Below are 22,026 nucleotides of genomic sequence, written 5' to 3' on the forward strand. Positions count from 1 at the left end.
AGCAGCTAACATCATTTGAAAGTTGCCTGTATCATACCACTACATTACTTTAAAAATGCACCTATGTTAATAGGTAAAAGATTTGGCTTGGACATAAATTGGTTAGTCTGGAGTACAATCTTACAGATAGTGACTAAACATCTTGTAACTAAAGAGCATGTTAGAGCTGAATCAGAACTGACAGTGATAGACTGAGATATAAACATAAGCGAATTTAAGAGAAGCAGTTTATTGGAGGAACTGAAGGGCGCTCTTTATTTGTAATTGTGCTTATCTAATTTTGTCACTAGCTTTGGTGGCCAAATGCCAATTTTTCCATGAGAGATTCTGTTGTTTCTGTATTTTAGCGTCCAGGATCTAGTTTAACAGCCTGTCAAGGTGAATAAACTAGTCTTGGATCCCTGCTGATAATCTTTCTGTCCCACTCTGCTTTTCTGTTCTACATGACTCTTCTGAAGTACTATCTGCTCCACCCTATAAAATTCTCCTGATTTGGAGATCACTGCCCTTTTGACAGGCTGCCCTGTCTTCAGACACATATTACAAGCAGGTGCAGAAGTTGCACAAATATTGACCATCACGGGTTAAATTATCTTGTGACAACAGTAGTGCGGGAAATGGACTGAATTCCTATTACTGATTTTTCTTCTGCCTCACCTCATTAGCCACAATAACAATCCTCTCCTCAAGTTTCGTGCTTTATTGGATGAATTTGCACTCCTGACACAGTGCGAATCCACAGACGTTATCTGATCCATCCACTGCCCTGTGACATGATGTAGCTAGCTCTATTCTGTCAACAAAAGTAATTCTCATTGGCATTGCATACTGTGTTTTGCTTGCTAGATAGTTAATACATTTGTGCTGCTCTCCTTTGATATTTGTATGTTTAGCTACTTTATTTATCGAGAGAAATGTGTTTTAAATCAGACTGTGTTTTGATGATATTAGGTTGGCTATACACTTTAAATACACATTAACTGCCCCCATGTCCGTGGCTGAGTCAATAATTTTGTCAAATGTCCATGGTGCAACATGTCAGTGCTTATCCCTGCGCAGAAACCTTTCTGAGCCTCATACACGGATGCCCCAGAAAGCACGTGCCACCAGATAAGCTGACTGTGGAAAGCATCACAATGCTGTCCTCAGATATGGACACATGGGCACAAATGGGAGACAATTTGGCACTAAATAGGTCACATGAATGGGAGAGTTGGAAATGCCATTTTTGGTGCAGTATGGGACACTATTCTGAGTTTAGGGGGTTCAGGCAGGTTGTTGGAGTAGAGAAAATTTTACTCTGCATCCAAGTGCACTATGGTACTGAATGTTATAAATAATGACATCCTTCACCCCAAACACTGCAGGATTCTTCAAGGTCCAGTTATCTGACTAGCACATACTACACCTGCAGATCATCCTGGCGTCCCATGATGCTGAAAATCTTCAGTTTCAGGTCTCTCAGCTTGATGTGGTGCCCCTGGATGATCACATCACAGAGCTGGTACTGGCAGAGTACAGCTGACGACATTCGATCCACTCCCGAAAGAAGACAACCAGAGCTTAAATTAATGGACCCCTGGCAAAAAACAGCAAGGATTATCCTTAGGAAAGCCATTGAAAACAGCTGTCTCAATATCATAATTTCCTTAGCAGTGTCAAACACCCTCCTATTTTTAATGCCTTTATTTTGTGTTATTTGCTGTTTTATTATTACCCCAGTTCCTCTCCTTTTCTCATCTCCTTTCCCCAAAGTGCTGAATAACACTGTGATACCATTGTGTGTAGGCTACCAGCCTCCCAGCACTTCACCAACATGGTCATTCTCCATGTGCGAGCTCAAGCAGCGAGGGTTAACTAGCTGCTCAACCACAGGAGGGAGCATAGGGGAGTGTCACAACAATGCCTCATCCCGTCTTCACACACTTGCATCTTCCAGCAGAAGTCAATGGCAGCAGTGAGGAGCAGGAGCCAGGTTGGTTTCTCCCCTCCCTACTTCAGGGTTACTGAGACCAACTGTGACACCTTTAGAAGGTTGTGGGTTCAAGTCCTAATCCAGAGATTTCAGCACAGAATCTGGGCTGATATTTCAGCACAATACTGAAGGATGAGACATGAAACTAATTTTGCCCTCTCAGGTGGATGTAAAAGATCCCACAGCACTATTTTGAAGAGCAGGGGAGTTCTCCTTGGTGTCCTGGCCAGGGGTCAGGAACGTGTCCATACACAGACACCAGTGTCTGTGGTAAAAATGTTGAGGTCTGTGGTTTCCATCCAGCCCACCAATCCAGTGACCGAGCTTTGATTGACAGCTCTCCTATTAAAGTGTACTTCAGGCAGAAGGGGTAGGCAGGACCTGCATCTGATGGACAGCAGATACCTGTCTGTGATTGGTCACTGTCTGTGACTGACAGCACGCTGCTTAAGCAGACTGAGTGATCATTGGCAGTTTGCAGCGCAAGCGCGTTGGGATCGGTCGCCCCTGCTGTATTCATGCGGTTTAGGGAGTGAGCGGGATCAGCTGCTGTGAGGGAGAGAGAGACCGAGGGGAGAGCAGGAAATGGGCCAGCACATAGCCGTGGGGCAGAGTGACGCTGAGGGAGCAAGCTGAGAGTCAGGCAGCCCTTTAAACAAGCTCAGGCCCGGAGACGGAGGGAGAGCGAGCGCGGTGGGGTGGGGGGAGGGGAGAGATTGGGGGCCGGCAAGAAAGATGGACGAGGGGGGAGGTAAGCGAGATGAGTGAGAGAGATAAACACAGAGGGGAGTGAGAGAGGGGGGAGAGGTAGACACAGAGAGGGGGAAGAGAGAGATAAACACAGGGAGGAGGCGAGAAAGACACACAGAGGGAAGAGAGGGGGTAGAGAGATACAGACACAGAGAGAAGGGAGAGAGATATGCACAGGGAGAGAGGGGAGATAGACACACAGAGGGAAGAGAGATAGACACACAGAGGGAAGAGAGAGGGGGTAGAAAGATACAGACACAGAGAGGGGGGAGAGAGAGATAAACACAGGGAGGGAGGAGAGATAGACACACAGAGGGGAGAGAGGGGGTAGAGAGATACAGACACAGAGAGGGGTTACAGATACAGACACAGAGAGGGGTTAGAGATACAGACACAGAGAGGGGTTAGAGATACAGACACAGAGAAGGGGGTAGAGATACAGACATAGAGAGGGGGTAGAGATACAGACACAGAGAGGGGGTAGAGAGATACAGACACAGAGAGGGGGTAGAGAGATACAGACACAGAGAGGGGACAGAGAGATACAGACACAGAGAAGGGACAGAGATACAGACACAGAGAAGGGACAGAGATACAGACACAGAGAAGGGGTAGAGATACAGACACAGAGAGGGGGTAGAGATACAGACACAGAGAGGGGGTAGCGATACAGACACAGAGAGGGGGTAGCGATACAGACACAGAGAGGGGGTAGAGAGATACAGACACAGAGAGGGGTTACAGATACAGACACAGAGGGGTTAGAGATACAGACACAGAGAGGGGACAGAGAGATACAGACACAGAGAAGGGACAGAGAGATACAGACACAGAGAAGGGGTAGAGATACAGACACAGAGAAGGGTTAGAGATACAGACACAGAGAAGGGGGTAGAGATACAGAAAGAGAGGGGGGATAGAGATACAAACACAGAGAGGGGGTAGAGAGATACAGACACAGAGAGGGGGTAGAGAGATACAGACACAGAGAGGGGGTAGAGAGATACAGACACAGAGAGGGGACAGAGAGATACAGACACAGAGAGGGGGTAGAGAGATACAGACACAGAGAGGGGACAGAGAGATACAGACACAGAGAAGGGACAGAGAGATACAGACACAGAGAAGGGACAGAGATACAGACACAGAGAGGGGGTAGAGAGATACAAACACAGAGAGGGGGTAGAGAGATACAGACACAGAGAGGGGGTAGAGAGATACAGACACAGAGAGGGGGTAGAGAGATACAGACACAGAGAGGGGACAGAGAGATACAGACACAGAGAGGGGGTAGAGAGATACAGACACAGAGAGGGGACAGAGAGATACAGAGAAGGGACAGAGATACAGACACAGAGAAGGGTTAGAGATACAGACACAGAGAGGGGGTAGAGATACAGACACAGAGAGGGGGTAGAGATACAGACACAGAGAGGGGGTAGAGATACAGACACAGAGGGCTGAACTTTATTCTCGCACCGCTCGGAGCGGCGGCGGGTGAAACAAATGGTGGCCCGCATGCACGGGCTGTGCACTGCCATATCGCTGCGATCTACCACCCGTGGCTCAAGATAATACGCCAGTCGGGCTGCCCCCACCCGCCCCCGCCACCAAACAATCATGTGGTCGGGGCGGGCTCTGTGACGCTGGCAATATCAGCAGCTGCCTGTGCACAGGCGCTGGTGCCATTTTTAAAGGGCAGCCAGACCTGCTAACTTTAAATATTTAAAACTGTACCCTATAATACACAGCAATAAAAAATATTGCCCCCCCCCACCAAATAACACTTACAGATAATAGTTTCCCTTCACCCCCCAGCAAAGACATATGCAAGAATTGACCTCCCCCCGACCCCCAAACTGTTCAAAGTGCAGAGGTTACCCCTTTGTGCCCTCTCCTACACTATTAGTGCACATTTGGCCCTGTACCAACACCCCCCCCCCCACAACACTACACTGAAAATCCTACGTACCCCCCTTCCCCACCTCAGTGGCGCCAGCCTTTCCTAAACAGGAAAGTGAAGGGACGAGTGTGCTGGCTGCCGCTCAGAAGATCCCGGGCAGTAGGTAAGATCGCTGACAATTTTATTTAAATGTATCCATTTTCCTAATTTACATATTCAAAGCTGGGTCCTATCGCCCAGTGGCGAGAGTGCCGCCATGGAGCCTCGCCACTGCTGGGAAGATCGGGCCCAGCATTCTTGGCTTTGGGCTCCATGGCAGACCGCTGCCGGTACAATCTTCCAGGCCCCCCAGTCATGGATCTCGATGTCGGGACCTCAACAATATTCAGCCCAGAGAGTGGGGAGAGAGATGGACACAGAGAGGGGGAAGAGAGAGAGGGGATGAGAGATAGACACAGAGAGCAGAGAGAGAGATAAGCACGGAGGGGAGAGAGAGATGGACACAGAGTGGAGAGAGAGAGATGGACACAGAGAGCAGAGAGAGAGATAAGCACAGAGGGGAGAGAGAGATGGACACAGAGAGGGGAGAGAGAGATGGACACAGAGAAGGGAGAGAGAGATGGACACAGAGAGGGGAGAGAGAGATGGACACAGAGAAGGGAGAGAGAGATGGACACAGAGAGGGGAGAGAGAGATGGACACAGAGAGGGGAGAGAGAGATGGACACAGAGAGGGGAGAGAGAGAGAGAGAGAGGGGAGAAAGAGATAGACAGAGAGGGGAAAGAGGGAGGAGGAGAGAGAGATAGACTCCAGAAGAGGGAGAGAGACAGAGAGGGGAGAGAGAGGAGAGATAGACACAGAGAGGGGAGAGGAATGGACACAGAGAGGGAGAGAGAGAGAGAGGAGAGAAAGAGATCGAGATCACACCTGATAAATGGACATCCATCTGAATTCTCTGCATTGCTACATCAAGCATGTGGCAGACACTGACTACATGCGCAAGCGAAAACAATGCCAGGCATCTCACTAAATCGGGAAAAATGTGACTTCGGTGGCATTCGGTTGGCTATACACTTTATACACAGATTAATTGGCCCCATGTCCACGGCTCAGTCAATAATTTTGTCAAATGTCTGTCTACAACATGTTGGTGCTTATTCCTGGTCCTGGCCAATATGTGTCCCTCACACAACATCGCTAAGACAGATTATCTGGTCATTATGACCATTCTGTTTGTGGGAGCTTGCTGTGTGCAAACTGATTGCCATGTTTCTTTAAAAACAATGTCTTTAAAATTATGAAAACGTTTGATAGGGTAGATGTACAGAAGATGTTCCCACTTGTGGGAAACCCAAAACTAGGTTTCATACAGATAAGACTTTTTAAAATTCATTCACAGGATGTGGGTATTGCTGGCTATGCCAGCATTTATTGCCCATCCCTAATTGCCCTTGAGAAGATGATGGTGAGCTGCCTTCTTAAACTGCTGCAGACCTTGGGGTGTAGGTACACCCACAGTGCTGTTAGGAAGGGAGTTCCAGGATTTTGACCCAGCGACAGCAAAGGAACGATGACGATATAGTTCCATGTCAGGATGGTGTGTGGCTTGGAGGGAAATTTGCAGGTTGTGGTGCTCCCATGCATCTGCTGCCCTTGTCCTTCTAGGTGGTAGAGGTTGCAGGTTTGGAAGATGCTATCGAAGGAGCCTGAGTGAGTTTCTGCAGTGCATCTTGTAGATGGTACACACTGCTGCCACTGTTTGTCGGTGGTGAAGGGAGTGAATGTTGAAGGTGGTGGCTGGGGTACCAATCAAACGGGCTGCTTTGTCCTGGATGGTGTCAAGCTTCTTGAGTGTTGTTGGAGCTGCACCCATCCAGGCAAGTGGTAAGTATTCCATCACACTCCTGACTTGTGCCTGGTAGATGGTGGACATGCATTGGGGAAACAGGAGGTGAGTTATTCACCGCAGAATTCCCAGCCTCTGACCTGCTCTTGTAACTGCCTTTATGTGGCTGGTCCAGTTCAGTTTCTAGTCAATAGTAACCCCTAGGATGTTGATGGTGGGGGATTCAGTGATGGTAATGCCACTGAACATCAAGGGGAGATGGTTAGATTCTCTCTTGTTTGAGATGGTCATTGCCTGGCACTTGTGTGGTGTGAATGTTACTTGCCACTTATCAGCCCAAACCTGTATGTTGTCCAGGTCTTGCTGCATATGGACATGGGCTGCTTTAGTATCTGAGGAATCGTGATAGTCACCAATAAATGCAATTCGGAATTCAGGAGCAATTTCTTTATCCGGACTGGTTAGAATGTAGAATTCACTATCACATAGAGTGGTTGAGGCAAATATAATAGATACATTCAAGGCAAAGCTGAATAAGTATATGAGGGAGAAAGGAATAGAAGGATATGCTGATAGGGTCAGGAGAAGTAATGTGGGAGAAAGCTCACGTGGAGCAGAAACCTGTTGGGCTGAATGGTCTGTTTCTATGCTGTAAATTCTATTTAATTTAAATATATGTGAGTAAATACGGAGTGAAATCATTGGGGACTTATAAAAGAATACACAGGAACATTTTTCTCTGATGGGAATTGGAGAGACTCGGTCACAGCCAGAGTTTACCTGTAGGTGGCAGTGTTGGATAACACAATCTGGATCGACTGTGATCTCCCCATCTAGCAGGCTATTGATGACAGAACAGTCCTCGTTCAACAGAGCAGGGTGCTTAAAAAAGCAAACAAATCGTGTAAGACCATAAACGTCATCTTTTTGTTTTCTATCAAACTGAACTAGATGATGAATCCCAAGCACATCTTGGATTTCAGCAAAGCTATCAACATTAACAATAACAATTTGCATTTATATAGCACTTTTAATGTAGTGAAACATCCCAAGGTACTTCACAGGAGAGTAATGAGACAAAATGTAACATCAATCCACGTAATGAGATATTAGGACAGATGACCAAAAGTTTGGCAGAAGAGGTAGGTTTTAAGGAGCATCTGAAAGAAGAGAGAGGTGGAGAGGTTTAGGGAGCAAATTCCAAAGCTTAGGACCTTGACAACTGCAGGTACAGCCACCAATGGTGCAGATGCATCAGACCAATCCTGGGGGAGGTAGGGAAATTATTTTGTTGCTATGAGTGTGGGATAGCCCAGCCTCCATGGTTTTCCCCTCCTTTCTGGTGACAGGGAGAAAGAGGGAGGTTGAGAATTACCAGTGCGTGTGAGACCGCCACCCTGAGGTGGGAGAGGGCGGGAGGCTGCAAGGTCAGCCAGGAGCCTCCAACTGAATGTGAGCCAGTTTTTGGATTTGTTGTATTTTGAAGCTGATGCAAAAATGTAAACAAATAGTACTGCTCAAATTTTGGTTGGTTAATTTCGATTGTGGAATAAACCAGGTGATGATTTTGTCAGCTGGTTACAATGACAATACTGAGGCAGGACTTGTCCCCTTAGGTAGGAGAGATGATTAATTTCTATAAAGCAACACTAACAGAGGTGCTCAGCTCATGTTCTCAGTCAAATATGGCTTGTGGCATTGGAGACTACAAACATCGCACATACTGCTGCGAGTAGGAATTTGAGCTCTTCAGCTCTGTAAGTGCCACTCCATTCTTTAAGGGAGAGAGAGAAACCAGATATGTTTGTTTAACACCAGTTGTGGGGAAGTTACTGAAATCTACCAGACGAATGACTGAGCACTTAGACATTATTAGTTGATCAAAGAGAGTCGTCATTTGTGAAGGTTACATTTAATTAATCCAGTTGAATTATTTGAAGAGGCCATAAACATGCTGGACAGAGGCTTGCGAAAAGCAGTCAATGTGGTTTGTACTAGAGATTATTAGCAAAAATAAGAATGCAATAAATTGAAAGCAACCTTGTGACTTGGGTTGGTAATTGATTGGGAGGGAGGAAACAGAGGGGTAAAGTTCTCTGACTGGTGGGATGTGGCAATGGTGTTCCTCAGTGATCTGCACTGGGGCCTCAGCTTTTCAACATATATATTCATGATTTAGATGAAGGAATAGAGCTGTATATCCAAGTTTGCAGATGACAAAAAATGAGGAAGCACAGTAGGTGTTGGGGACGGTAGCAGGTAGTTACAAAGGGACAAAGACAGATTAAGTGAGCGGACAAAAGTGTGGCTGATGGGGTTCAATGTGGGGAACTGTGAGATCACTTTGGATCCAAGAAAGACAAATCAGAATATTTTCTTAATGCTGAGAGACTAGGAGCTGTGGAGGAGTGAAGTGATTTATGTGGCTACGGTAGTGCACAGATACAAGTAATCAAAAAAGCTAATGGAATGTTTGTCTTTATCTCAAAGGAATTGAAAAGGGTGGAAGTGATGCTTCAGTTGTATACAGCCTTGGTCAGACCCCATCTGGAGTACTGCACTGAGTTGTGGGCACCCATTTCATAATAAGTACCATGGATATATTGTTCTGGGAGGGAGTATAGCCTCAATTGCCAGAATGATACCAGGACTTAAAAGAAGAAATTATGAGGAACGGTTACATAAACTTGGTTTTATTGTCTTGAGTTTAGAAGATTGAAGGGTGATCCACTTGAGGGGCAGTGTTTCCCTGTGGGCTTCAAGACCCTGCTGTCAGGCTCAAATGGGGGTTAGGGTCAGAAGCCCACACTCTGTAGGAAACAGCCACTCAATGTGATTTTCCCTGGAGCAGTCAATTAATGGCCAGAGGGTGGCCTCACCATCCAATTAAGGATGGAGGCAGGCTCTTGAAGCTGGAAGGCCAATCAGAGGCCTTCCAGCTTGAAGGCAGCAATAGGATGCCATGGCAGGTAAGTGAGGGAGAGGGTGCTTCAAAATGGAGGTTTCCCCACTCCAATATTTTTAAATTGAAATAAAAAATGACCTATGCAGCCGAACCACCACCTCTAAGTCTACCTGGAGCACTGGACCTCTGGGTCTGCCACTGGGAGGCCACCTCCAGGCAGTTAAACAGGCCCCTCCACCTCCAGGAACCTGAAGGCCTATTGGAAAAACCCAGTCGGCCTCCTTCAGTTGTCTTTAGTGGTCATTAATTAGTTTAATCAGATACCCACCTCATGCGGATGGATAGCCCTGCCGTCCCCACATCCAGCCTCCAGAAAAATGGCCTGAGAGCGGGACACAACTGGGGAACCAGCATGCCGTTGGGTGACGTTATTTTGAGCGCCTGCCCGCCTCTGCTCCTGGCCCCGGAAGGGGCTTAAAATCCAGCCCAAGGTGTTTAAATGATAAAAGGAATTGATATGGTAGATATAAAGAAGCGATTTACACTGGTGGGGGGAATCCAGAACAAAATCTTAATATTATAGCCAAGCCATTTAGGAATGAAGTAAGAAACATTTTTCACACAAAGGGCAGTGGCATTGTGAAACTCTTTGCCCTAATAGGCTGTGGAGCTCGGCCAACTGAAATTTTCAGGATTGAGATTAATAGATTAGTGTTGGTTAAGGGTATCAAAACACATGGACCAAGGTGAGAGGTAAATAGAGTTAAGCAATGGATTAGCCATGAATTAACTGAATAGCAGAACAAGCTCAAGAAGCTGAACTGCCCACTCCTTTTCCTATGGCCCAGCACCAACCCATGTGGGACACCTACTCGTCGAGCTGTTGGGTGAGGTGAAATGTTGGATCATCAGTTTGGACTATATACCCGAAAAGCAGGAGATACCTGTTGATGCCAGAGGGTAAATGGGAAGGAGGGGAGAATATGCAGTTGTATTATTGACAGGTGCTGTAGAAGAGGTGGGTGTTACCTACAGTCAGATCAGAGTGCACAATGTTACGGGCCATAAAACAGCTGGACATGCTCCCCCTCCGGGTCAGGTTCCGTATGTGATCATCTGCCGACAAGCTCATGTAGTCATAGCTACCATCAGCTACATAGGCTGCAAAGCACAACAAACATTACCATGTCAGCTTCAGCTTAGTTGGTAGCACCCGCACCTCTTGAATCAGAGGGCAGTGGGTTCAATGTTTCATTCCAGAGACTTGAGCAAATAATCCAGGCTGGCACACCAGTGCAGTACTGAAGGAGTGCTGCACTGAAGGAGGTGCTGCCTTTCAGATGGAACATTAAATCGAGGTCCCGTCTGCCTTCTCAGGTGGACGTAAAAGATATCATGGCACCTTTCTGAAGAAGAGCAGAGGAGTTCTCCATGTTGCCCTGGCCAATATTTATCCATCAACCAACATCATTAAAATAGACGATCTACTCATTCTTTTAACATGCAATGCACAAACTGGCTGCCACGTTTCCTACATTATATCGATGATTACTCTTCAAAAGTACTTATTTTGCAATAAAGCACTTTGGGACATCCAAAGGGTGTGAAAAGTGCTATGTAAATTTACATGTGTGGCAGCCAGAATATAAAATCCCAGTTAAGAGTGAAGCATTGGCTCAGTGGGTGACAGCACTTCCCAGAGTGGAGCTGAATCATATAGACTAGGAGGACAGTACCAGGGTGGAGCTGAATCATACAGACTAGGAGGACAGTACCAGGGTGGAGCTGAATCATATAGACTAGGAGGACAGTACCAGGGTGGAGCTGAATCATACAGACTAGGAAAGGCCCAGAGTGAAGCTGAATCATACCAACGAGGACGGGCCCAGAGTGGAGCTGAATTATACAGACCAGAAGGACAGGCCCAGAGTGAAGCTGAATCATACCAACTAGGACAAGACCAGAAACAAAAAGAAGAAATGCTGGAACCACTCAGCAGGTCTGGCAGCATCTGTGGAAAGAGAAGCAGAGTTAACGTTTCATTGGATGAAGGGTCACTGACCCGAAACGTTAACTCTGCTTCTCTTTCCACAGATGCTGCCAGACCTGCTGAGTGGTTCCAGCATTTCTTCTTTTTGTTTCAGATTTCCAGCATCCGCAGTATTTTGCTTTTATTTTAGGACAAGACCAGGATGGCTGAATCATTCCGATTAGGACAGTACCAGGGTGGAGCTGAATCATACCAATTAGGACAGGCCCAGGATGGAGCAGAATCATACAGACTAGGACAGGCCCAGAGTGGAGCTGAATCACACAGACCAGAAGGACAGGCCCTGAATGGGGCTGAATTATACAGACCAGAAGGACAGGCCCAGAGTGAAGCTGAATCACACAGACCAGAAGGACAGGCCCCGAGTGGAGCTGAATCACACAGACTAGAAGGACTCATACAGACTAGTACAGGCCCAGGATGGAGTGGAATCATACAGACTAGTACAGGCCCAGGATGGAGCAGAATCACACAGACTAGTACAGGCCAGGATGGAGCTAAATCATACAGACTAGCACAGGCCCAGGATGGAGCAGAATCATACAGACTAGCACAGGCCCAGGATGGAGCTGAATCATACAGACTAGTACAGGCCCAGGATGGAGCTGAATCATACAGACTAGGACAGGCCCAGGATGGAGCAGGATTATACAGACTAGGGCAGGCCCAGGATGGAGCAGAATCATACAGACTAGGACAGGCCAGGATGGAGCTGAATCATACAGACTAGGACAGGCCCAGGATGGAGCAGAATCATACAGACTAGGATAGGCCCAGGATGGAGCTGAATCATACAGACTAGGACAGGCCCAGGATGGAGCAGGATCATACAGACTAGTACAGGCCCAGGATGGAGCAGAATCACACAGACTAGTACAGGCCAGGATAGAGCAGGATCATACAGACTAGTACAGGCCCAGGATGGAGCTGAATCATACAGACTAGGTCAGGCCCAGGATGGAGCTGAATCATACAGACTAGGACAGGCCCAGGATGGAGCAGGATCATACAGACTAGGTCAGGCCCAGGATGGAGCTGAATCATACAGACTAGGACAGGCCCAGGATGGAGCAGAATCATATAGACTAGTACAGGCCCAGGATGGAGTGGAATCATACAGACTAGTACAGGCCCAGGATGGAGCGGAATCATACAGACTAGTACAGGCCCAGGATGGAGCAGAATCATACAGACTAGGACAGGCCCAGGATGGAGCTGAATCATACAGACTAGGACAGGCCAGGATGGAGCTGAATCATACAGACTAGGACAGGCCCAGGATGGAGCAGGATCATACAGACTAGTACAGGCCCAGGATGGAGCTGAATCATACAGACTAGGACAGGCCCAGGATGGAGCAGGATTATACAGACTAGGGCAGGCCCAGGATGGAACAGAATCATACAGACTAGTACAGGCCCAGGATGGAGTGGAATCATACAGACTAGTACAGGCCCAGGATGGAGCTGAATCATATGACTAGGACAGGCCCAGGATGGAGCAGGATCATACAGACTAGGACAGGCCCAGGATGGAGCAGAATCATACCATCGAGGACAGGCCCAGGATGGAGCTGAATCACACAGACTAGTACAGGCCCAGGATGGAGCAGAATCATACAGACTAGGACAGGCCTAGGGCATGAGCTCAATCATGTAGACTATTACAGGCCCAGGGTTGAGCTGAATTATACAGACCAGGACAGGCCTAGGATGGAGCTGAATCATATCAATCAATATGGATCCTAGGTGGAGCTGAACAGTACAGACTAGAACAGGTTCAGGGTAGACCCAAACCATATGAACTAGGAAGTCCAGGGTGCTGCTGAACCATACAGACCCGAATAGGTCCAGAGTGGAGCTGAACTATGCAGGTATTCTTGTACGTTTGTACGTAACTGGGGAGAAACAATACATAGAAAGTAAAACTCTGGTGGGGAGGGAAATAATTAGATACAGAACTCAAACACAAGAGGCATGAGCACAAGCTTTACTCACCCACGGTAACGGGAGTACCTCGGAGCTCCTGCCACAACACGGCTCTGGCATTCCTCACGATGGCCATGTCTCTGCCGTCAGCTGTGTTGAAGTTAGTGATGTCACAGCTCTGCAGAATCCTACTTGCTCTGTTCACAAAGACGTCCTCACAAGTGTAGCGTGCCATGCAGAGCAAGATGTCAAAGAAAATGGACAGCTGTTGGGGGTAAGGGAACAAGCAGCAGAGGCACAATTCATAGCCGTCTATAATGTGTTCACAGCAAAAACCCTTTTACATTGTACACCAAGGCCCTATATGTATGACATTTCCTCTCCTTAAGGCTTGGACTCAGACTGCTGTTCGCCATCTGTCACCCAGTGTCCATTCTTCAATTTAGTCTAGACCCTGCAACATGATGCCAAGCATTGCTAACTCCTTGCAGGCTCCTCAGCTATGGCTCAGTGGGTAAAGGTCTGGGTTCAAGTCCCATTCCAGAGACTTGGGGCTGAATTTGCGGAGCCCCCTGAAGATGGGAATGGAGGCAGGGGGGCACCAAAAATGCTGGTGCCGGATGGCCTGTGGATTTCAAGGTGCTAATCCCAGCGCTGGCAATAAAGATCAATGCAGAGGATGGGCGGCACAGGAATCCCGCTCTCCCTCCAATTGAGGCCAATTAAATCAGTTAAAAAGCTCATTAAGAGCTTATCAGATTCTGACTTTTTAATTTTTAAAGGGGCAGAAAGTTTACCTGCACCTTCAGAAACTGACCAGCTGAAGGCAGGTGGGAAAGAGTGGGAGCCAGTCGTGGCTGCCCCAGGGTATCAACCTATTCCCTATCAGAGAGTTAGCGGGGCAAAGGGGAACTGGGCACTTGGTAAGTAGGCACCCTTGGTGCTGCATAGGTGGCAGGGAGAGTGGGCACTCAGTGCCAGGGCTTTAACGGGGTCAACATCCACCATGGCATCACGGGGCAGAAGAGTAGGGGTCAAGGCTGCCAAGGGCAACTGGGTGGCCACCTGCCCAAAAGAAAAGCTCCAGCTGGCAGTGGGAGCATGATCGTCAGATTTTGGGCCCAGTGGCAATGAGGGGCAGGAAGGTAATGGAGGCCATACCCTCAAAACGGGATCTACCCCCAAAGACAGAGCTACCTGGAAATGAGTGAGAATCAGTGTCACAGGAGACTGTGACTCTCCAGGCAGATGATCGCAGACAGCTGTGCCCTGTCACCGAAGACCTCGCACCTTACAGCACTGGTCACCATGCTCTAGCCGTCAGTCATTGTGGCCTTGAACCTCTTCGCTTCTGGCTTGTTCCAAGGATCGGCTGCTGACTTTAGTGGCATCTCAAAAACAGCTACACACCACTGCATCTCGCAGGGTACTAATGCCCTCTTTACCAGAGCTGGACAGCACATTCATTTAACGACCGTCATGGCCTCACGGGTAGAGAGGGCATTGGGTTTCGCCTCTATCACTGGATTCCCCCAGGTGACAGCATCATCGATTGCACCCATGTGGCCATTGAGGCACCCAGCAACTGGCCAGTGAGATCCATCAGCAGGAAGAGCTTCCACTCCCTCAACCTTCAGCTGGTCTGCAACCACAGTAAGAGCTCCCTCCATGTGCGAGCTCGCTTTCCTGGCAGCTGCCATGACTTCTTCATCCTCTGCCAGTCTGGGCTGCCTCAGCTCTTCACTCCAACCCCCAAACTGTGTGAATGGATCCCAGGGGACAGGGATGGCTACTGACCTCTCTATGGGAGCCTAGACAGAGGCACAGAGGTGATACAACCAATGCCACCTGTTCAGGACAAACTATGATTGGGCCATCGGGCTCCTGAAGATGCAATTCTGGTGCCTGGACTGGTCGGGTAGTGCCCTCCAAAACCCTCTTGCAAAGGTCTCAGTCGTTATGGTGCTCCACTGTGCTCTCCATAACATGGCCCTCCAGAGAGGTGTAGACCTTGAGGATGGTGAGGCCCTGGAAGGAGACAGCTCATTGGGGGAGGAACAGGAGGTAAAAGAGGAGGAATTCCAGATGGAGGGAGATGACGCTGAACAGAGAGGCGCCCCTGCTGCCCGATGATGTGGCCTCCTCCCGCCACCCTCCAGGAAGAGTATCTCCCTCCCCTCCAGCACTAGATCCAGGTCAGCTTCGATGAAGCGAGGGTCTGCCTTGGTCCAGGTGCCAGACCTCTGGCTCCCCTGTAACATCTCGCTTCCCTCTGGTACAGTGGAAGGTTTTGGCACAAACCGCAGATCTCTCCCTCTGGACAACCAGCAGCCTCAGTGATGGCTGCTGTGGGGATTCTAAATGAGTCCCATGCTTCATGTGACCCACCTCCATTCCCAATTCCACTAATTCTAAGTGGACAAGAAGCCCGTCCCTGTATCAATTAAGGGCTTACCTCTGTAAAAATCTGAATTTTAATCAGTTGCCTGGCAGAGGCAGGTTTCTGACCCAAAAACAAAGCTGGATCCTGTTTCCTGTCTCCATGGCGAACATTCAGCCCTTGAGCCCATAATCCAGGCTGATATTCCACTGTGCTACTCAGGGAGTGCTGCATTGTTGGAGGTGCCATCGTTCGGATGAGACATTAAACCAGTTCTCTCAGTTGGATGCAGGTTCTGCTCATATAGCCTGTTACAGGAATCAACACTATCACAGTGCCAGATGTGACTGAAACACACTCTTGTCATTTAGTTGTTTGTAGGATGTGAGTGGCAGTTACAAGGCCAGCATTTATTACCCATCCCTAGTTGCCCTGAGAAGGTGGTGGTGAGCCTTCTTCTTGTACTGCTGCAGTCCTTGTGTGAAAAGACACTCTGAAACATGCTCCTTTATGACTTTGACAGTACCTGAATGGGACGAGCTCCTGAGTCCAGACCCATATATGTGCAAGCGTCCAGAGGAGGAGTGACGTGTGTAGCCAGGAGTTTCTCAGCAGTTTCCCATGAGAAGAACACAATACCCGATACCTGGAGGAACAAGTCGCAGCTGTTGACAAAGATGAGGTTTTATTCTTTTTTAAACTGCAGCTCCTCAGAGTTTGAGCAAATTATCAATAATTTCTGTGTTGGGTTCAGTTTTCCTCTATTCTCCTGTCGTGAGACTTTTACTCGTTCTAATGTCTGGTTCCTTAGTCACTGGTTGATCTCCACTGCTGGTCATCTGCAAACCAGTGAGGATTGGCAGGCTATTCAACCTTGGGGGAAGCACCAACACTGTCCTAATTTGAGATGCAGAATGGACACCATAGGGAGAAATGACTGACACTTCTCCATAATGTGAGGGGTAGTCCTAGTTGGAGGAGAGGGATAGCCTGTTATAAATCTCTCACTGTCAGAATAGAATGGAGGTGACAGTGCACATAATTGCTGTTTCATCTGTGGCTCAAACTTGGGAGCTGATGAGAAAGATGTATCCTGGACAGTAGCAAGCAATGTAAGTGTGCAAACATCCCTGCATAGTATCTTTACTGATCTGCACTGTGGACTTGGTCCCACCATAACAAGGAGCATGCTTCAACCTTAGTCTTGAAATTTTCAATTGATCCCCAGCGTTCACAGCCTTTGGGGGAGTGAGTTCCAGATGCCCACCATCCTTTGTGTGAAAAAGTGTTTCCTGATCCTTTCACTCCTAAATGACCTGGTTCTAATCTTAAGATTGTGCCTCCTTGTTCTAGATTCTCCCACCAGAGGAAACAGAAGGCGTACACTGTTAGAAAATTAGAGGAGATACACCATAAACTTTCACCAAGGGTGAAAACATATTCAGCACACTAACCATAAGCCTTGCATCTGGTGAATGCATTGGGTCCAAGTGCTTCAGGTTGAATCAACTTATCCTCAAAATACTTTAGGCATCTCCGATCACATTATTGGTCCTCTGATGTCCACAGACCCCCTCTTCAGCAATGGTCACTGGATTGCAATCGGGAGCAGGAGCCAAGGCTGATTTTTCCCATTTCTAATGCCAGTTGCGTGTCACCATCTTGTATCTTACCAAAGAGAAAATCTGAAATACCTACATTTAAAGTTCCTAACTATCTAACTACCTTACTTGCACTGTATAGTTCTTCTATACACCCACTGAGAGACAAAATAGGACATTCATTTATGATAGATCAACACGTTTGTTCAGAAGCCCCAACAGTACAGCTTGGTTCAAACCTACAAGGGTAGAGTTTACAGCTGATGTTCCTACACCAATGCTTAGCACACTCACACTGAATTCTTCTCTCTGAAAAGTTAATGCAGCCATTTATATTGTACAGAGCTTTGAGTAAACAAAGTTCAGTTCTGGGCACCGCACCTCAGGAAAGATAAAGTGCCCTTGAAGACACTGTAGTGCAGATTCACCAGAATTATACCAGGGTTTACAGGGTTAAATTATAAGGACAGGCTGCCTGGACTTAGTTTGTATTCCTTTGAGTTCGGAAGGTTGATGGGTGATCTGATCATGTTGTTTAAAATTATAAAATAATTTAACAGGGTAGATAGAGATAAATGATGTCCTCTGGTGGGGGAATCCAGAACAAGGGGGCATAATCTTAAAATTAGAGCTAGGCTGTTCCAGAGAGAAATCAGGAAGCACTTTTCATACAAATGATGAGCAGTGATCTAATCTCTCTCCCAAATGCCAGTTGATGCTGGGGGTCAATTGGAGCTTTCAAGACGGGGATTGATAAGACTTTTATTAGGTAAGGATATTAAGGGATATGGAGCTAAGGCAGGTAGATGTAATTGAGATACAGATCAGCCACAATCTAACTGAATGGTGGAGAAGGCTCAAGGCCTAATCCTGCTGCTAATGTTCCTAGTATTCTAAACAGATGGATTTAACCAAAGATTCCCTATGACAAGCAGCTGTAGTGTGTCCACAGGTTCCATATTAAATCGAATCCCAGCCTGACATCTGGGGAAATACAATGATTTCATAGCCCATTTCCACATTTTGCAGTTTTCCAACATGACTATTTATTAAGGACAGACACATTGCAGAAACAAGAGTGCGGCCATATTAAATGAAGACTTGGCTGGATGTTAATCTACAGCACCCTTCTTCTTGTAAAGAGCCACTGAAATTATAATCAGCACCCTTCCTGTAAAGTACCCATATGTGAGGTAAGGTGAGGAATGGCTCAGATGCTGTCCAAAGTTGAACAGCTTGCTGACCATCAATACCAGAGGTGAAGAATGGCCACTTGGCCAAGGAACTGAAGGATTGTTGGTGCCCCTGGAACTGCATGCCAGAAACAATCATCACTTTCCAGGGAGGAATGGGAAAAAAGGCAATGCAAAAAAAACCCACCTGCAATCAGAGTGAGAACTTTAGAGACAATATTCTAGCTGTCAAAACCATGGCTGTAACTTCTCATTTGCTCCTTAGTCCTGTGTGTGAAGAAACTATCCATTGCTGATGTTTTTCCTTTCGTGATGCTATTTGCCAACAGGGTGACAAGTTATTTTATAAAACTCTCAAGGAAACTTGACAGAACTTCATATTTGAATCTCATCCCCGTGACAGTCTACGTTATTTAAGAAACAGTTAACATTAGCCTCAGTTAGGTTATCTTGTTGCCTTCCACATCCCAATTCGTGTGTTCATTCTGCATCAATTTATAAATCTATCGATGAGTTATGGCACATTGCGGAATGCTGAATCTGTGTACCCCAGCTTAAACGCTGAACTATCGATAAAAACCAGAACAAAGCATAACCCTGATGTACAGTTGTAATAAGATTAATGGAGTTCTGTTTAAAGTTGTATCAAATTACTTTTGTTACCAGTTCCAACCTTCCTTTGAGAACCATCCAAAGGAATTTAGTTGCCATGTCTGTGTCCTTATTAATAGTATAAAGATTTAAGGGCCTATTATTGAAGAATGCAAATTATCTGTAATTATCTAAAGCTGTTGTGTGATTGCCTTTTAAGAATAATGTACCTTTAAAATCTTAGTATGATAATGAGCCAAGTACCAGGACAGAGTCATGTGACTCGGAGCCAGAGTCACTCTGCTACTGTAACACCAAGAGGCAAGTCTGTAAATAGTTAGCTCTGCACTGTATATACTTGTTGGCTGTTTAATAAACCTGTTTTGAGATCTTCAATCAACTGAACTCCACGCATCCCATTTATGTTGCATCAGACAACATAAAAAGCTTCTCATTACAAAAGCTTTTCCCATTTTCTTTCATGCTCTGTGGTATCTTGGCAGTGTTCTTGATGTACCTTAATATTCTTTTTCTGGTCTGCTTGCCTTTAATTCTCTGTTGGTGCTCTGGTTCGAAAGGAAAAGCTGAGATAGTGGTGGCAAATCTCATACCTGGCCACAGTGGTATATTTAGGTGCTCTGGCCGTTGTAAGTGCTTCAGGTACGCACTTTACAGTTAATCTTAGCGCCTGCTGTTACCACAACTTCAAATGATTAACAGTTTACCTCTGTTATTTTCGAATTGGCAAGTGAATATTTTTTTAAAAGAATAACTGGCATGGAGTAATCTTCGACAGCTCCTCTTCGTCGATCCCCCCTCCAACCTGCACCGCTACTACGCTCCCCCTTTTTGTCTTTCTTTTCTCTTGCTCACAAAACAAAACTCATATCAACCCACACCTGGTCAGCCAACTATTCCACCTCCCATATATGTTGAAGGAGAGACTCTGGAATATGCTGAGCACTTCTCATACCTTGGCAGTTACCTCTCTCAAAAGTCCACCATTGATGAGGAGATCCTATACTGTTTCAGCCGCGCCAGTTCAGCCTTCTACAAATTATGGCAGCGGGTGTTTGACAACAAAGGCCTCTGCAACAAAAGTCTTAGTGTTCAGAGCAGTTAATGTCACCATGCCCCTGTACTGCAGCAAGACCTGGACTGTGTAGCAGTGACACGTAAGAGCACTAGAGAAATTCATCAGCAATGCTTCCGCCACATCCTCCAGATTCAATGGGATGATCATCCGACAAATGCTAGTGTCTTTCTTGAAGTCAGATCCGCAAGCATTCAGGCAAAACTCCTGCAAAATCAACTCCGATGGACTCGCCACTATGTTTCCATGGCTGAAAATTGTCTCCTCCGCTAGGTCCTGTTCTCATTCCTCTCAAACTGCCAACCTTCCAGGGGAAGACAAAGAAACACTTCAAAAGACTCTCTGAAGCTCCCCTTGAAGCGCGGTTGCCTAAACCTTAACAACTGGGAGGAGTTTTCTACTGATCATTCAGATTGGTGACAGCTTTTCCACCAAGCTGCGTCACGCTTTGAGTCCCAACATCTTAATGATGAGGTAGAGGGATGGCAGAGAAGGAAAGAAACGGAAGCAAAACCTGCACTCCGGATCCCACCACCTCGTGGGATGTCCTGTGCCCAAAGATCTGTGGGTCGAAAATCAGCCTGCTCAGTGACATGAAGACCCATAGCAGAAACTCGCAAATGAGAACAGAAAGTGCTGGAAATACTCAGCACGTCTGGCAGCATCTGCGCAGAGAGAAACTTAGTTAACGTTTCAGGTGAAAGGGTTGGGGGGGGGGGGGGGGGGAGAAGAACAAGAAGGACTGTGACAGAATGGAGCGGGGGAAGAGATTAAATGACCGAGATGTCATGAAACAGGATGCAAATGGAGTGCTAAACAGTTGTAGTGAAAGACAACGCATGAGCCCAGAGAGTGAGGGGGTTCAATTTGTTTTTTTGTGACTTTTGCCCCTCCATCCTATCATAGTCCTTCCTTCCTGTTCTTCTTCCCCGCCCCCCCTCCCCCTTTCACTTGCTCAAAGACTGTTACATTTCTAACTTTTGCCAGTTCTGATGAAGGGTCACAGACCTGAAACGTTAACTCAGTTTCTCTCTACACAGATGCTGCCAGACGTGCTGAGTATTTCCAGCACTTTCTGTTCTCATTTCAGAGTTCCAGCATCTGCAGTATTTTGCTCTTATTTTAGCGGAAACTCACGACCCTGAGTAGACAATATCCTCAAATCAAGGGACAGCCGCCTCTCTTGTCCATTTTTTTTGTTCACTCTTTCTACCCCTCTGCTTTTGTTGCACTGTAATCTTTCAGAGTTATTAAGCCAGGAGATGGCCTTTTTCAAATATACTTCGAGTTAATTTTTGTGTTGGTGTGGAAGAATACATATTTTCTCTCTGGCACCCTGTGTCAACATCAAGTAGTAGTAAGCCAGCTTTAGGGTACATTCACACTACAGCTGTATCATTGATTCTAAGTATTAGAGAGAGGTAACTGATCAAAGAGAAAGGTTTTTAGGAGACTTTTGAAAGCGGGGAGGGAAGTGGCAAGTTTGTGGGATTTGGGGAGGGAGTTTGAGAGGGCAGAGATATGAGGGAAAACTTTTATATGCCGGATTGTCTCCAAACAACGCAGAGCATGCAGAGCAATTGTCGAGGTCATCAGTGCATTCAAACATTTGCCAGCATGGGTCTGCACACATGCGCATCAATGTCATCACATAACGATGTCAGACGTAATGATGTCCCAGTGTTGCTTCACCCCTCAATGGCTGCTATTGCTGTCTCCAACCCCTCTAACAGTACCCAGCTCTCTCCCGCGATCAGCACCTCAATTGCTGCTTCCTGACTCTGCTCCCTCCTGCCGTTCTCTCCCGTGAC

General features: G+C 46.9%; 1 protein-coding gene across 3 annotated transcripts in view; it reads right to left on the reverse strand.

The window, feature by feature from the left end:
- LOC137379101 (L-fucose kinase) overlaps positions 1–22,026 on the reverse strand; it is a 322,051-nt gene that overhangs the window by 40,220 nt on the left and 259,805 nt on the right. For all 3 annotated transcript variants that reach the window (XM_068049779.1, XM_068049780.1, XM_068049781.1), the window contains exons 9-13: positions 16,264–16,383; positions 13,427–13,622; positions 10,413–10,540; positions 7,255–7,356; positions 1,409–1,579 (exon numbers count right to left, since the gene is read on the reverse strand). In XM_068049779.1, the coding sequence (XP_067905880.1) occupies positions 1,409–1,579; positions 7,255–7,356; positions 10,413–10,540; positions 13,427–13,622; positions 16,264–16,383 (717 nt within the window). The remainder of the gene's footprint in view (positions 1–1,408; positions 1,580–7,254; positions 7,357–10,412; positions 10,541–13,426; positions 13,623–16,263; positions 16,384–22,026) is intronic.

Source organism: Heterodontus francisci, chromosome 17 (assembly GCF_036365525.1).
Source record: "Heterodontus francisci isolate sHetFra1 chromosome 17, sHetFra1.hap1, whole genome shotgun sequence".
In the NCBI taxonomy this organism is placed as follows: domain Eukaryota; kingdom Metazoa; phylum Chordata; class Chondrichthyes; order Heterodontiformes; family Heterodontidae; genus Heterodontus; species Heterodontus francisci.